Genomic DNA, 14,919 nt, shown 5'->3' on the forward strand with positions numbered 1-14,919 from the left:
CCAGGGGACAATTGTTGCTACTCAGCCCTGACAGGCTTCACTGAGGGCTTCAGCTCAGCAGACCTCTCTGTTCTCTTTTTCTGAAAGATTGCCAGCACTGGATCGAGAAGCTTTTAAAATCCTCATAAAGCCAGAGAATGAAAAATGTAGTGATGGATCGAGAGGTTCCCAGATAACCTCCCTAGGCCAGGCCCATGGACAGGCCAGCTCTCTTTTCAGAGCTTTTTGTCCCCTGTGGCCCTAGGGTTGGGCTCATCTTGCTTCCTTTTCCAGCCGCCACTTCCTCCCCAACTGCCCACCTGGATTCCTCTCAGAATCATTTCCTGATTGATCCCGAGCTCTGCTTTCTCTGGGAACCAGATCACTGTTTTAAGTTGTTAAAAGTGCGTGTGTTGCTCCTGTCTCTCAGGAAACAATGGGGCAGAGTGAGAGAGAACAAAAATGCAAATGACACTGTGGAAGTGGGGAAGGTACAGAGGACGGAGAACAAACCATGAGTCTTCAATGAACTGTGAACCTGTGAGCTCCCTGCTCCTCTGCCTACACATGCCATTGACGCTGCCCTGGGAGTTGGCACCAGTATCTCGGTATCAGCGTAAACCACCTCCCTTTGAGTTGGATCCTACACCGAGCTAGGAGGTCATGTAGACGTGATGTGACATTGCTGACCGTCTGGCAGATTTTCTCCACATTTGGATCTCCATGTTGCTCTCTTTGGCTCCAGACTGGTCTTGACAGCCTTGACTCAAAGACTAAATGGTATACATAATTTCTGTCTCTCACCAGTTCTGACTTCTTACTTTGAGCCGGGCCAAATTTTCTAGTAAATCATTTATGAGGAATTGCTGGCTCCCTTCTGGCTCACTCTCCAGCCTGGCCCCCAAATCAGCTGTGTCAACAGCGTTTTGCCATCGTCCTGTTGGGCCTATCCCTCTCCCTCAGTCCCCCACCCCCACCCCCGGGACCTCAAATGCAGGTGCCAGCGTCCAACCCTGGAAAACCCCACCACCTGCTTTGCCTGCTCCTGCTCCTGGGCTGCCAAGGATTGTTTGAGGAAGCTTCCCCAACAAAAGTATGTTCTCTAGTGTCGGCAAAGCCCTCAGCACTGCTTGGCAGCTGGTCACACTTTTCTAACAATTGACTTCCTGGTGTGTCCTCCCCAGCGTCTCCTCCCTGCCCTTTCTGGTCGTCCTCAACCTCAAAGACCTTCACTTTCGATCTGCGACTTCATTTCCTATATGGATTGAGAAAATTGAGGTCAGTTTGAAATGGACTTTCCTCCACTTCCCTCTTACTTACCAAAACTTGTCCTGGGTCTTTTTCTTTACCTCCTCTTCTCTCTAGTTTGGAGGGATAGAAGATGCTCCTCTACCTCCAAGACAAACCTATCAACAGCCCTTGGGTACTGAATTGCGTCCCTTCTGCCTTATTCTGCCTTCTTCTGCCTTCTTCTGCCTTACGGTGTACACATGGGTGTGCATAACTAGTCTTTCTGACTTGGACTGAGAGCTGGCTCTACCAGGGCAAGGCCCACGTCATATTCACCTACGTGTTCCCAACATGTAGCACCGTGGCTGGCGCACAGGAGGCACTCCACACGTTTACTCAGTTGATGAGTCATGAGGGGACCAAGTAGATGGATTTGAGTTCTTTGTCCCTTGTGCAGCAACTTAATTGGTTAATAAGGACACCACTGGTCAGCAAGAAGGATGGAAGGGAAGAATTGAGAGGATTCAATAAGCTCCAGACCCAGGCATTTGGGAGGAGTTACAGGACATTTTTGTGGGAATTTTTGACCCATAATTGACCTGTCTCTTTTTATAAAGGGAGTAACAAAAAGAGCAGTAGACTGGGTCTGGCTCTGCTGCTCAAAAGCTGTGTGGGTCCATGGACAAGTTCATTAACCTCTGGGCTGAATGACCTCTTTAGTACATTGAGGACTGGGTTATTATGAGCATCAAATGGTGTCACGGATGTGCAAACACATTGATATCTGAAGCACCTCTCCAATGCGAGCTTGTGGCTTCTTCCCAATGCCACCTTGAGCACTAGAGCTTCTCTGTATCTATTCTACAGCTGCCTCCGAGGCCACAGCCCATCTTTCCTGTTGTACACAGAGCTCAGTTTCATCTCAGCTCCCAACTGTCCGTCATGTAAACGGAAGAGATATCAGAAAGGTGGAGCCCTTACCCTTCACGTCTCCTTCTTGGCCTGGGCCTGTCTGTGCCATTAAGGCTTCACTTGTCCCTAGGGACCACTGCATACAGTGGACAGGGGGAGCTGTCAGTCATCCCATCACCTTGAATTCATCCGCTGCTGGCTGGGAGGCATTGGGCGGGCTACATCAGAGGACCAGCAAGCCCAACCACTTTAGCAGATTCCTGTGCCTATGGGCGTGAGTATCGGGGTTGAGATGCCTCTCTCTTTATCTGCATGGGTGTGGAAATGAACACTCCTTTGGGTCGAAGTGAACACAGGGATGTGGGCTTGCACAAGAATAGCTCGGAGACTATGTGCTTAAGTTGTTCCTCTCCCTGCCCTGCCCTCCCCTCCCCTTTCAGAGCTCCCTGAGTTCTTTGGCAAGGGGTCCTACCAGGGAATTTCTTTGATCCTATCCCTCTTTTTCTCCTTCTGTGTAAGGAGCAGGAATTGGTTACTCCCTGTTACCTTCCACGCCCCAAACTTGATGGCTCCTAACCAGAGACTTGGGGAAGCCAACACTGATACAGAAGCAATCTGCTCACACCAGCTCAGTATTGGACCAAAAGTTGAGCAGTATATCAATGATGGGTCATGTATTATATTGCAGAAAAATGCCACAAGTGTCCCTCTTCTAATGGGATAGATACACTATGGCAAAAATTGTAAAATGAATTTCTGCCAAGTCCTCTTTCACTTTGATTTTTTATTATAAAATCATGGCTATGTTTTGCTAGGAAAAAAAAAGAAAGAAAAGGATCAGTTTCAGGTTGTAATTCAACCATGTATTTTTAAATAAACCATGTATTTTTAAACTACAGTAATAGGATAATAGGGTAGGTCCAATCATTTCTAAACTATAATGGCAATCCTGTGCTAGACAGTCAATTTGCTCCTACCTTTCACAGCTTTAAATTCTGCTCCTTGTTTCCTTTCATTTTTTTTCCTACTGAAACCGCCTCCTCATGAGCCTTTGTTCATTTAAGAGCTTACTGCCCTATGAACCCAGCAAAGAGGGGTTTTTGAAAATTGGTACTTTGATGACTAGGTTTTTTTTCCCCCAGAGCAAAGCTTCATCAATGGAATGAACCCTCAGCTCCTTTTCATGTGTATTGTCTCAAGTGATGCTCAGAGCAGTTCAGGAAATAGGTAGGACAAGTAATATCCCCACTTCACTGATGAGAAAACGAAGGCCTAGAGATTAATTGGCTTTCTCAAGATCATACAGTTAGAAAGTGAGGGCAGGAAATAAAACCTTAATCTTAAGATTCTGCTTTAAACAGGCGAATTTTTCTGTTTACTAGAAGGCTGTCTTAAGAGGCATGTGCCACCAAATCATACACAAGTTGTCTTTCAAATTCTAAGGAGGAAAACAAAATATTTATGGTAAATGTTTCCAGCTCGTGTGTTCGCTTTAGGTTGAATTCATCCTAATAGATAGAGCTGTATTTATTTTCTCATGCAGTCTGGAAACTCAGTACACACTTTCCAGTATAGTAGGGCCCTTTGTATAGTCTGCATGTGCATTTGAAGGACTATGGGGACGCGTCCAACCATTTGTGATGGCTACAGAGGTGTTTGGTTGTCTTGTTTTTATTTTTGTGGCCAACTATTAGTCATATTTACAGTTTCACTTGATTTGGGGCTCTTGACCTTCCCGATTATACTATTATCACAAAAGCAAAGTTTGTTCTGGTTTCTGGTGTCATTTTATGAACATGTTAATAGAGAAAAAAGAGACCTGAAAATTCGTCATCAACTTATTTGCCTCTATCCGGCAGACATCTCTGCTTCATCCCATTTTAACAATTATTGGTATTCCCCAAGGACCAGGGAAAATAGAACATGTTTAAAGACAAAATTACCAATTTCTGCTCACCCCAGCAATCATCAAATTAGTATACTGTGCCTGTAGTCACCCTTCTGCCCCTAATTCAGTATGCTAGCATTAGGGACTCATAGCACATCAGAATTTGTCTACAAGAACCTGGCAAACTGTCCATTGCCCACAGACTGATCACCAAGGCTACCTGAATTGTGAAACAAGAAGAAATCTTCCATCTTTTTAAGTTCTAGGGCGGGCCAGCCCTTGAAGTAAGTGCCTTTTATGACTTAGATTAGTTCTGTTGAGTGAGTTTCTATTAAATCATACCTGTTCCAGTGAAAAAAGATTGGGCAAATTGAGATAAATTGTTACAGTATTACTGAAGATAAAAATATTTTCTGCCCAGAGTAGCTCTCACTGCCCCTCTTCAAGTGGGTTTGTGTTTCTACTTTCAGAGCCTAATTCAATGCAGAGAGGCAGCAGAAGATTTGGTATTGGCGAAACTGGCTTCCCCAGTTACTTGCTGTGTGAGCTCAAGCAAGTTCCTTACCCTCTCTGTATTTCAGTTTCCTCATCTGTAAGATGCAGCTAATACCTACCTCATAGGGCTGTTAGAGGATTAAAGGAGAGGGATTAAAGGTGACGGCACTTAGTACATGCTGGGTAAAAAGAAGGTCATTGTTATATTTTAGAAGAGAAATATGAGTAAGCAGGGAGAGGAAAGGACGCAGAGTGTGGCCTAGCAAAGAGTTAACTTTAGCCCTCTTGGAGGTGTCTTTCCAAAAATTTCAACATGCTGACAACAGCCAATTGGATGGGTGTGTGTGTCTTTGCAAACAGAACGTGTAGATGCATGTCTTCATGCCTGGGCTGGCTGCTTCAAACTCTGATTATAGCCTAAGAACTAGAAAACAAATGTGTTTTCATTTGGGTGTTGAGGGTGGAGCCTCTGATACTACTTCTCAGCTGTGGCAGACACTCAGAATTTGCAGGGGTTCATTCTTTGCTAGACACCAAACACTTTTTTTTAAATTTTTTATCGTTTGGAAGATGAGAAGGGTCACTGCCCACGTAGGTCAATTGCAGATGATAGTAAAATAACATCATCAAGCTGAACCAGGGCTTTCCGGGCCACCAAATGGGTCTGTATATCCATATGATATGAGTCTTTATCTGCCATACTTCAGACTTATTCTTCACCTCCCAGTGCTCTTTCTCTCTCGTTTACTGCTGCAGGCAGTGCTAGCCCATTAGTGCTGTCCCTAGGAGAGTGGCTTGTAGTTCCCATTTGTTGCAACAGAAGGAGCACAGAGTTGATTGGGAGCCCCTGATACAGACTCTGCCACTGACCAGCTGTGTGAAATTAGCAAGCTCCGTCGGCTAACTGCTCTGCAGCTCACTGCCCTCCGCCTACCTCACAGGTGTATTGTGATGCTCCAAAGGAGTGGCGAAAGGAAAAATGTTCTGAAGTTTCTCAGCTTCCGTCTTACCACATATTTCATGGCTGGGAGAGAGACCCCCAGCTACTTAGGCCAGAATCTGTTAAGTTCTTGCATCCTCTCTGTCCCAACTCCATAACTGAGATGGGAATTCCAGTTGAAAAGTAAGGACAAACTGGAATTCAACCTGGTCCTAGGCTGGCAGGCAGGGATTTCTGCTCCTCTTTTCTCAAAGGCCACCGGGGAGTTTTCAGGATAGCAGCAAAGTCTTCATTTTGCCCCTACTGAGACTTGGAAGTGGCCTTCTTATAGATTCCCAAGGGCACATTTAATTCTGTTTTCATTCATTCCACAGTTAGGCTTCTTCCACACAATTAGGTTTTGAGTGTCTACTGCACTCCAGATACTGCATCTCTCAGAGATACCAAGGTAGACAAAATCACTTGAGCTCCCTGCCCTCTCGGACCTTCCAGTCTAGTGGCAGAAATAGCTGCGAAACATCTCCCAAAATGGTCCCTAGGTATCTGAACCCCCGCCTCTCAAAGGTGAACTCTTCACCTTCCCCCCAAGATCCTTCCTCCCTTAGGCATCCTAATGTCAGTGAAGAGCTCCACTCAGTCGCCCAATCAAGAAACCTTGGGAGTCATCCTTTGCACCTCACTCTGTCTTACCCACCAATTCCAATCTAGCATCAAGTCCTATTGTTTTTAGCCTCTGAAATATCTCTGAAATCTGTCTCATCCCTGTCTTCACTGCCATGAATTTAGTTCGGGTCGCCATTATTTCTCTCCCAGCAATCACAACGTCCTCGGTAGGTTCCCTGTCTCTGGTCTTGCTGCCCCATCCGCTCCCTTCCACTTGCGATGTGTCCAGAGGTGAAGCCGTATGAACTCGAGTAAGTCCCTTTCCCTTTCTGAGTTTCAGCTTCTCCATCCTAAATTGGATAATTTCCTAAGTCTTGTACGGCTCCCTTTTCTATGGTTCTGGGATCAGCTGATTCTTGATTGTACTCTAGTGCAGCTATCCAGACTGCCAAAGAAGATATTGCTATATCTGGGCCACTGGCTTCTGGGTGTGTATATCCGTTCATTTCATTTCTTCATTCAGCAAACATTTACTGCACACCCACTGTGTACGGGTCACTGTACTTAGCACGAGCGATTCAATTGGGAGTAAGACACAGGCCCTGTCATCAAGGAGCTCAATCTCTCAGGGTACAACTGGGCAACTTAGCCCATTCTATAGAGTTGGGGTAATCATGGAAGTTTCCCTGGAATAGCTGATATCTTGGTTGTAGCCTGAAGGATAAATATGAGCTAGCCAGGAGAACAAAGGCAGGTATAAAGGCCCTGAGGCAGGATGCTGGGAGAGAATAAAGCTAGATTGGAGGATGGCAGACCAATTGGGAGGCTGTGGCAACACTCCATGGACAAGGAACAAGGAAGTCTTGAATTAAGACCACAGAGGTAGAGAGAAGTGGACAGATTTGAGTTTTATTTTGGAGGTGGAATTAACAGTCCTTGCTGGTGAATTGAATGTGGAAAATGAGTGAAAGAGAGAGGTCATGGAGGTTACTTGGATTTCTGGCTTTATCAACTTTGTGGCTGGACGGCCATTTATTGAGTCAGTTCCATTAACTCTGGAGGAAGGAGCTGGTTTGGGGGATGAGATTGGGGAAACCATGAGGAGTTCAGCTTTGATCATGTTGAGTCTGAGTTGCAATATCCCAGTGGAGAAGTTTGGTAAGCCATTGGCTATAAGGATCTGGCACATGGAGAAAAGAAATTCAGTCTGGAGTTTCAAACTGGGGAGTCATTAGCATGTAGATGAGATCCCTTTAAGGAGAATAAGTGGACACTGAAGAGCTGAGTACCCAAGAGAACCAGGACATTAGTGCTAAGAGGGGAAATCCTCTCACAGCTACGGAGTGCCCATTCAGGCCTGGACACACATCTCTGCCCCAAAGAGAGTTGCTCAATGATATCTGTGCACCTCCCACTTAAACTGAACAGAGGGAGTATTAAGTACCCAATTGTAACTTCTCCATTTTACCATAAAGATACCTAAAGAAAGGGAACTGATAAGGGCATGCCATCTACCAGATGTTTTACATTCACTAACTCACTAAGAAGCTCCCAATAATCCTCCACTAGAGCTATCATTGGTTGGAGCTCTAGAGACTCAGAGTGGTTAAGTCACTTGCCCAGGGTCACACAGCTATTAAATGGCAGTAAAATCTGACTCCAGATCTGTCTGACTCCAGAGCCTGTACCATGAGACCACCTAACAGCATGGCACCACCTCTCGCGGTATAGCTTGAGCCTTCAGAAAGCCTGTGGACCCTCCATTTCCCTTCTGTGCTTCATAAACATCATTTGCATCCCCTAGCTTAACACTTTGCTCTCCATTAAAATACAAACCCCCCGGGGAGAAGTAAAGCACTAAGTTGTGTCAGTCATTTATGCCTCAGTGGGAATGAGTTTCAGATTCTCCCTTAGGAACAAATTTTAATTTTATAGGAGAAGGACACTGGAACCTTGAGGGACGGAGAAAAAGACAGAAATGGGCCTGGTGAGGAAAAGTCATCCCCCTCTTAGTTTCACGGTTCTACCGGGTCTGAGGCATGTGCTCTCAAGATTCTTCGATGCTATTTCTGCATATGTGTACTATATATGCAGACCCATTTCTGGGTCGGCTACCCCTAGGTATCTGGGGCTGGGGCATGGGTGTGGTCTGATCTAAAGTGACCTGAAACTGCACGCTGACTCCAACCCACCATGGTCAGCAGGAGGCAGCCAGCCCCTGGGCTGCAGTTGTGAAACTAGTGTCTGGCCTTAGGCACAAGCCCTACTTGTCCTCTTGAGAATTAGACCCTGATGTGCATATTTAAAATCCTGAGCAGATGGAGGCAGGAGAGCTTGTTGGAAAGACTTGGAGAAGTCCCTTCTGCCCTGTCTGGGTCTATTTGCCAAAATAAATGACATGTATCGGGGCAGGGCATTGGTCCAAGCCCATTGAAATTCTGCTAGCAGTCCAAACAGTGATGGTGTTTCAGATTGGTTCTATGAAATGATCAGTTAGGAAGAGAGAAACGATGGGTGAGCATCTGGCTATGGCAGCCTACTGATGGGGACAGTCCCAGGGGCGGGACGGGGGTGGGGGGCAGCCTCAAGGACCCCCCCTCCCCAGGACATCTGCCACTGGCAAACAGGGAAAGAGCCACACGCTGGCAGCAGGTGGTCCAGTTTAAGTCCCATGCCATTCCTCACTAGCTACGTGACCTAAACAAGTCCTTCCCCTTCTCTCAGCCTCCTTTTTCCCCCCATGTATAAAACAGAGCCTGGATGGAATGGTCTCTAAGGGCCCGTCCTGCTCGAACATTCTGTGACTTCTCTGACACTGGTTTGATTTCTTTTTCTCTGTAGTGGAAGAGGCCCACCCACCCACCTGCTTATCTGTAGCCGCTATGTTCTCACACTGACCTCTGCCGGCCATTCTGAAAACTGCCACCGATAGCCTCTAGGGATGAAAACAAACAAACAAACCAAAACAAAACAAAAAAAAAGCCGTTCATCATTTATTTTAGTGTTAAGCTTCAGCAGTACACTGGGCATGTGACAGAAACCCTATGTATTGGAGACAAGGGGAAAAGATCATAGAGCTATACGCACAGAGTAAGCAGAGACGGCTGACAAAGCAGCTCATGAAAGAAATGTCTCTCCATTTCTTTTCTTTGCCATCTTCATTTCTTCATGGTGCTCTGTGCCACTGTGTGAAAGAAAGGACCTCAGTGGTTGGGAAGGCTCCTGGTCTCGTATCCTGCCACTACTGGCTCCAGAAGGGGCTGGCACCATGCTGAAGAGGCAGTTCTGGGCCAGCAGGGCCTCAGAGGCCTCAACATATCCCACAGGCCTTGCCTCTGGCCATTAAACCTGAGAGGTTTCTAGCTGGGACCAGCCCAGAAGTACACCTTCCTCCAAGAGGGTACCATTTCAAATGCCCCTTTGGAAAGAGAATTTGAATTCAGACTCAAAGGATCCATGAGTTCTTTCGGAGGCTCACTTTAAGCTCTCTGGCCGGGACGGCAGAGTGAATGGAGTCGGTGATGTGACTGTGGCAAATGCAGCATGCCTTCCCAGCCAAGAGAAAGGGAGCGGGCTGTGGAACCCACCCTTTCTGGATGGAATCAGACTTCCTGTGAAGTCCAGCCCTAGAACTGCCTCACCCCTGTGTCTCTTTGCTGGTTCTTGCTGAGCATGCACTCACAAAGGCAAGAGACCAGGGCTGGAGTGTGCCCAGCCATGCACTGCTCAGGCTCTAGTGACGTGAGCAAAATGGGAACGGGGCCACCCCACAGTCTGCCCTCTCGATAGCTGTTCACTGGTTTCTCATGCTCTCCACCTCCCTTCCCTTGGTGCGCAAAAGCTTTGGGCAGGGCTCAGATTTGGGTCAAGCATTCAGTGCCCTGACTTCATCTCCACTGCTAGTAATAACATGGTCTCAGCCAGCCTGTCCTGCCCCCCCATCCTCCCACCAACCAGTTCGCTCCTCCCCCAACAGCTGGTTCTTATCCGTCTCCCTTGTTCCAGCCTCAGGCTGGCTGCCCTGGCCTCATGCTGACACACATATGTTCTCCTGAACGCTCGTTGATGAGTTTCAGCCCTGAAACACCGTCTCCCATCCCTTCTCCATCCCCAGATCTCTAAGAGTTCCCCATTTCCTGCCACACCAAGTCTTCAACTTTCTTGTCTTGCTTTCCAGGCCTACTTCAGTTGGGGTTCATTTAGCCTTTCCAGTGTGGCCATGGCCCACGCCACCCCACCACCCCCTTCAGCCATGGACAGAATATAAGCATCCCGCAAAGCATCCATGGCCGGCCCCGCCTTTGTGTTCCTGCAGCGCTTACACTTCGTTCCAGACTTTAACTATTTGCTATGGTTTTGTGTACGTTAGTCTCGAAAGCGAGGCCCACATTTTCAACTTCTTTGTTAATCTTCAATAGCACCCCAGCACTATTTTTTTAAGTATTGTTCTTTCAGTTTCATATATGTGTGTGTGTATATACATGCATATGTATCTATGTGTATATAGACAGTTAGATAGTAAAAACTTATAAGCGTAATAAGTAACAGAATCATTGTAAACAAAATTCCCACAATAGGAGGTAAGAGCATAAAAGGTGGCAGTTCCCCTCCCACCCCATTGTTCCCCGAAATAAGCCTGTGAAACAGTCTGCAACCTAACGCCCTCTGTTGGTTCTGTTGGGGGTCAAGAAAGGTTGAGTGGTGGGTGGTACCCCCCAAAGAATTGCACCTCCTTGGGAGGAGCATCTTTTACTTCTTTGCAAGAGTCCTAGGTTAGGTCCCCGTGGGCCTGATTGACACTGGAAATTTTACTCTAAAGGCCCCACATAGCTGACAGCCACTTGTCTCTCCAGTACGTGATTCTAACCACTGCAGAAAGCATCTGTCCTCTCTTCAGCCCTTTTAAAAGTCAGCCTCGAGGGTGAATATTAAAGGGCACATTTAATGGACTTTACTCAGAGGTTTTCACAGATCCATAGGAAATTGCACAGTCAAGAAAGGGGCTGAGAGGCGGAGACGGGGAAGTGTTTATGAAAATAGGCTCTCTACCTGGTACAGTGTTGTGTTCTCTGAGAGTTAATGCACATTACTAATGCTTTTCATTTTTCTGCCAAGAAAATTCAGTCCCTACTGGGATTTGTTCTAAATGATAGACCAGCCCGCCTGTGTTGCAACCACTGGAGTTAATTCTCTGTCTCCACCGGCTTGAAAATGTCAGCCTGAACTCTCAGACTTAATTGTTACAGACACTTAATAACCCGGACGTTCAAAATCCTCAGGCTGCTCCCTCCTGCTTTCATAATTGATACTTAATGGATATTCTCAGGCTTTTTGGATTTTACACATTATACAGATGGCGGGGGGTACAGGGAAGAAAAGAGACATCGGGAGGAAACAAACAGTGTGTGTATGTGTGTGCATGTGCATGTGCATGTGCATATGCGTGTGCGTGTGTTCCCTATGTGTCTGTCTCCAGTTGCAGCACTGGGGTTCTGGGAACAAAGATGAGTGGACAGGTTGGTCAGCCCATGGCTTTCCGGGTGATCCTCTCCCTGGCCCCCAAGGCCGTGTTCTTCAGACACAGCCCTTTCTGGACTTCACTCCAAGCATGTGGTTGGCCACTTGGACGTGAGTTAGAAAACGCCACGATGCTCTCCAGAGTTCTATTCCTTCGCTCTTTTGACAATCTGATGGATGGCCTGGCATGAACTAGGAAGAGGACAATATTATCCAGCCTAAGTAACTAATCTCCTAAGAAGTACAAAGTTGAAGAATCTTGGTGCATGTGAATCTTATTAAATGTGCTTATAAAATATGTTCTATCCAAATAAGCTTAGCAGCCCCTAAAATAGCCTTTTCTGATCCATGTCTGGAACTTTGGCATGCTTCACAGGTCTCTAAGCCAAAATTATTTAGCGAAGTGATGACAGTGTTCTTTGTGCATGGGAAAATGGAAAGTGTTGATGGTCAGTCCTCTATTGACTAAATGTACTCCTTCTATCCATCTTAGGGGCGACCGGGACCAATTGGAATTCAAGGTCCAACAGGTCCTCCAGGATTTCCTGGCCCTAGTGGTTTATCAGGGCTGAAAGGAGAGAGGGGCTCCCCAGGCCCTCTGGGACCATATGGACCAAAAGGAGATAAGGTAAGAGCACCAAAGCTTGATTTTCCTTTGACTCATGGGCCACAAGGATGAAGGTGAAAGGTTCTAAATCTCAGTTCTGTTAATTTATGGAGAGGATGTTAATCCTGAATACCTTGGTGCCAGGCTACATACTTTAATAAGAGACAGCCTGGGTGATATGCTGCTAGTGAATCAGCCCATTTCTGGAGAAACTCCCATGGCCAAAAAATCAGCAAGTTCATGTATTAGCTATATGCCAGACAGGTGGGCTCACTGTAGTGGGAAGTCGTGTGGTTATGAACCGCGTGTAAGTCAGAAATCCAGTCAGCTGGGAAGTAGGATCCAAGCAAGGAGATTGAGACACAAAGGGTCAGAAGGCTTGGAAACCATCTGTGCCACAAACATAGAGAAAGAGATGCAAAAAAAGAGATGGATTGTGTCATGGTGGCTGACTGAATTGAACAGTTCAGTTTATGTTCTCTGGCAATTTTAATCCCCTCCCATTCACTCCATTGGTGAGGGAGGGATTCCTACCCTAGGGTTCTGGGGATGGCCAAGGACACGACAGCTAACGCTGGACAGAGGAGATCGACAATACGTATGTTAGTCACATATACTCAGCACAGGGGGTGAGGACACTGCACACCATGCAGGGCCACACAGGGCTTACACTCCTGAACAAAATGCACCAAGAAGAAACTGTGGGAGGTGGACTTTATAATGTCGAGAGGATGAGTGTCCCTTGGTTCCTGAAGGAGGATATGATTGGCTTGTTTGAATAATTCAGTGGGCCAGCAGGGAACTGATACCCAGTACTCAGGAATAAGCGGAAACTGCACTTGGTCTATTTGATCAGGAGGGTTGTTTGCCTGGGAAACCTTATCTATAGCAGCAGAGTGGAGAAGGGAACTTTGGGTTAGGCCATTTGAGGCCCTCCCAGTTTTCCCAGATGTCGCGGCAACACTTAATATTGAGCCTCGATTTTAGGTCTTACACTACACTGCTTAAGACAAGAACTGTCTGAGACCGTAGGTGGAGGCAAGTGATCACTTGGAACTGGAATAGGGAGCAAGGAGACAGTGTGGAGCGGGAGATACAAAACACTTAACCGCTTAGATCATGAATCCCATGAACAAACCCATTGAATCTAATGGAGATCAATTGAATTGTCTCTTATATTCCTCTCCCTACTCCTTTTTTTTTAGGGTCCTATGGGAGTTCCTGGCTTTCTTGGCATCAATGGGATTCCGGTGAGTGTATCCACAGAGATATTTTTTTAATTGAAATATAGTTGATTTACAGTGTTGTGTTAGTTTCTGGTGTATAGCACAGTGATACATTTTTATATATATATAAAAACGTGATGGTTTTATATATATATATACTTTTTCATATTCTTTTTCATTATAGGTTATTATAAACTACTGAATATAGTTCCCTGTGCTATATAGTAGGACCTTGCTGTTTTCCTATTTTGTATATAGTAATTTGTATCTGCTAATACCAAACTCCTAATTTATCCCCCACCTTCCCCCTTTGGTAACCATAAGTTTGTTTTCTACACAGAGGCATTTTTAATAACACCTCTAGGTTCTGTCTCATAGCTCAAGCACTTTGGCCTTAACAACACCCTATCTCATACACACATGCTCAGGGTCAGGTTTTGAGATATGCATGGTAAGATATGAAGGGCACTGGTCACCCACAGTTTCCTTGGGATTCAGTTACAGGCAGCACTAAATCATATGGTTGGGGGATGCAGGGACATGTACAGGCATAAGAAACCATCAATATCTTAGCCAAAATAAATTAGGTCTTATGAGTTGAGGGGAGCTTTAATTGGGGATGAGGGACTGGTTCTGAAGTGTGAAGACAGTGGCACATTAGAGCACATACATCCTCATTATAAGAAAATTAAGAAGGTGCATGAAATTAGGAAAATGCATAGTGATATCTTGATACATTCCATTTCAATAATTTGTTCTCTTCAGCCTTATCTCATTTCAGAGTGAATTTCCTTTCAGTGTTTTAAAGACCTTTTTAAAATACAATTTTTAAAGGTTGCTTTCCATTTACAGGCATTACCAAAATACTGGCACATCATAAACTGACTGTATGTCAATAAAAAATAAAATCTTAAATTGCATCTCTAAAAAACAAAAAAAGGTTAACTAAAGTAAAAAATATATCGACTGTATTCCCATGTGGTACAATACATCTTTCAGCCTATGTTACACCCAATCGTTTGTACCTCCTACTCCCCAGCCCCAGCGTTGCCCCTCGGCCCACTGGTAACCACTAGTTTGTTCTCTATATCTGTGAGTCTGCTGCTTTTTTGTTTTATTCATGAGTTTGTTGTATCTTTTAGATTCCACATATAAGTGATATCATACAGTATTTATCTTTGTCTGATTTATTTCACTTAGTGTAATGCCCTCGAAGTCCATCCATGTTGCTGCAAGTGGCAAAATTTTGTTCTTTTTATGGCTGAGTAGTATTCCATTGTATTTGTATACTACATCTTCTTTATCCATTCATCTGTTGATGGACACTTAGGTTGATTCCATACCTTGGCAACTGTAAATAATGCTGCTATGAACATTGGGGTGCATGTGACTTTTCAAATTAGTGTCTTCTCTGGATGTATGCCCAGGAGTGGAATTACTGGGTCATATGGTAGTTTTATTTTTAGTTTTTTGAGGAACTTCCATACTGCTTTCCACAGTAGCTGCACGAATTTCCATTCCC

At 45.5% G+C, this 14,919-nt stretch overlaps 1 protein-coding gene across 3 annotated transcripts in view; it reads left to right on the plus strand.

Annotated features, from left to right (window-relative positions):
- COL4A6 (collagen type IV alpha 6 chain) overlaps positions 1-14,919 on the plus strand; it is a 273,455-nt gene that overhangs the window by 197,771 nt on the left and 60,765 nt on the right. For all 3 annotated transcript variants that reach the window (XM_072955625.1, XM_072955623.1, XM_072955624.1), the window contains 2 exons: positions 12,058-12,192; positions 13,377-13,421. In XM_072955625.1, the coding sequence (XP_072811726.1) occupies positions 12,058-12,192; positions 13,377-13,421 (180 nt within the window). The remainder of the gene's footprint in view (positions 1-12,057; positions 12,193-13,376; positions 13,422-14,919) is intronic.

The sequence above is a fragment of the Vicugna pacos genome, chromosome X (genome assembly GCF_048564905.1).
Source record: "Vicugna pacos chromosome X, VicPac4, whole genome shotgun sequence".
In the NCBI taxonomy this organism is placed as follows: Eukaryota; Metazoa; Chordata; class Mammalia; order Artiodactyla; family Camelidae; genus Vicugna; species Vicugna pacos.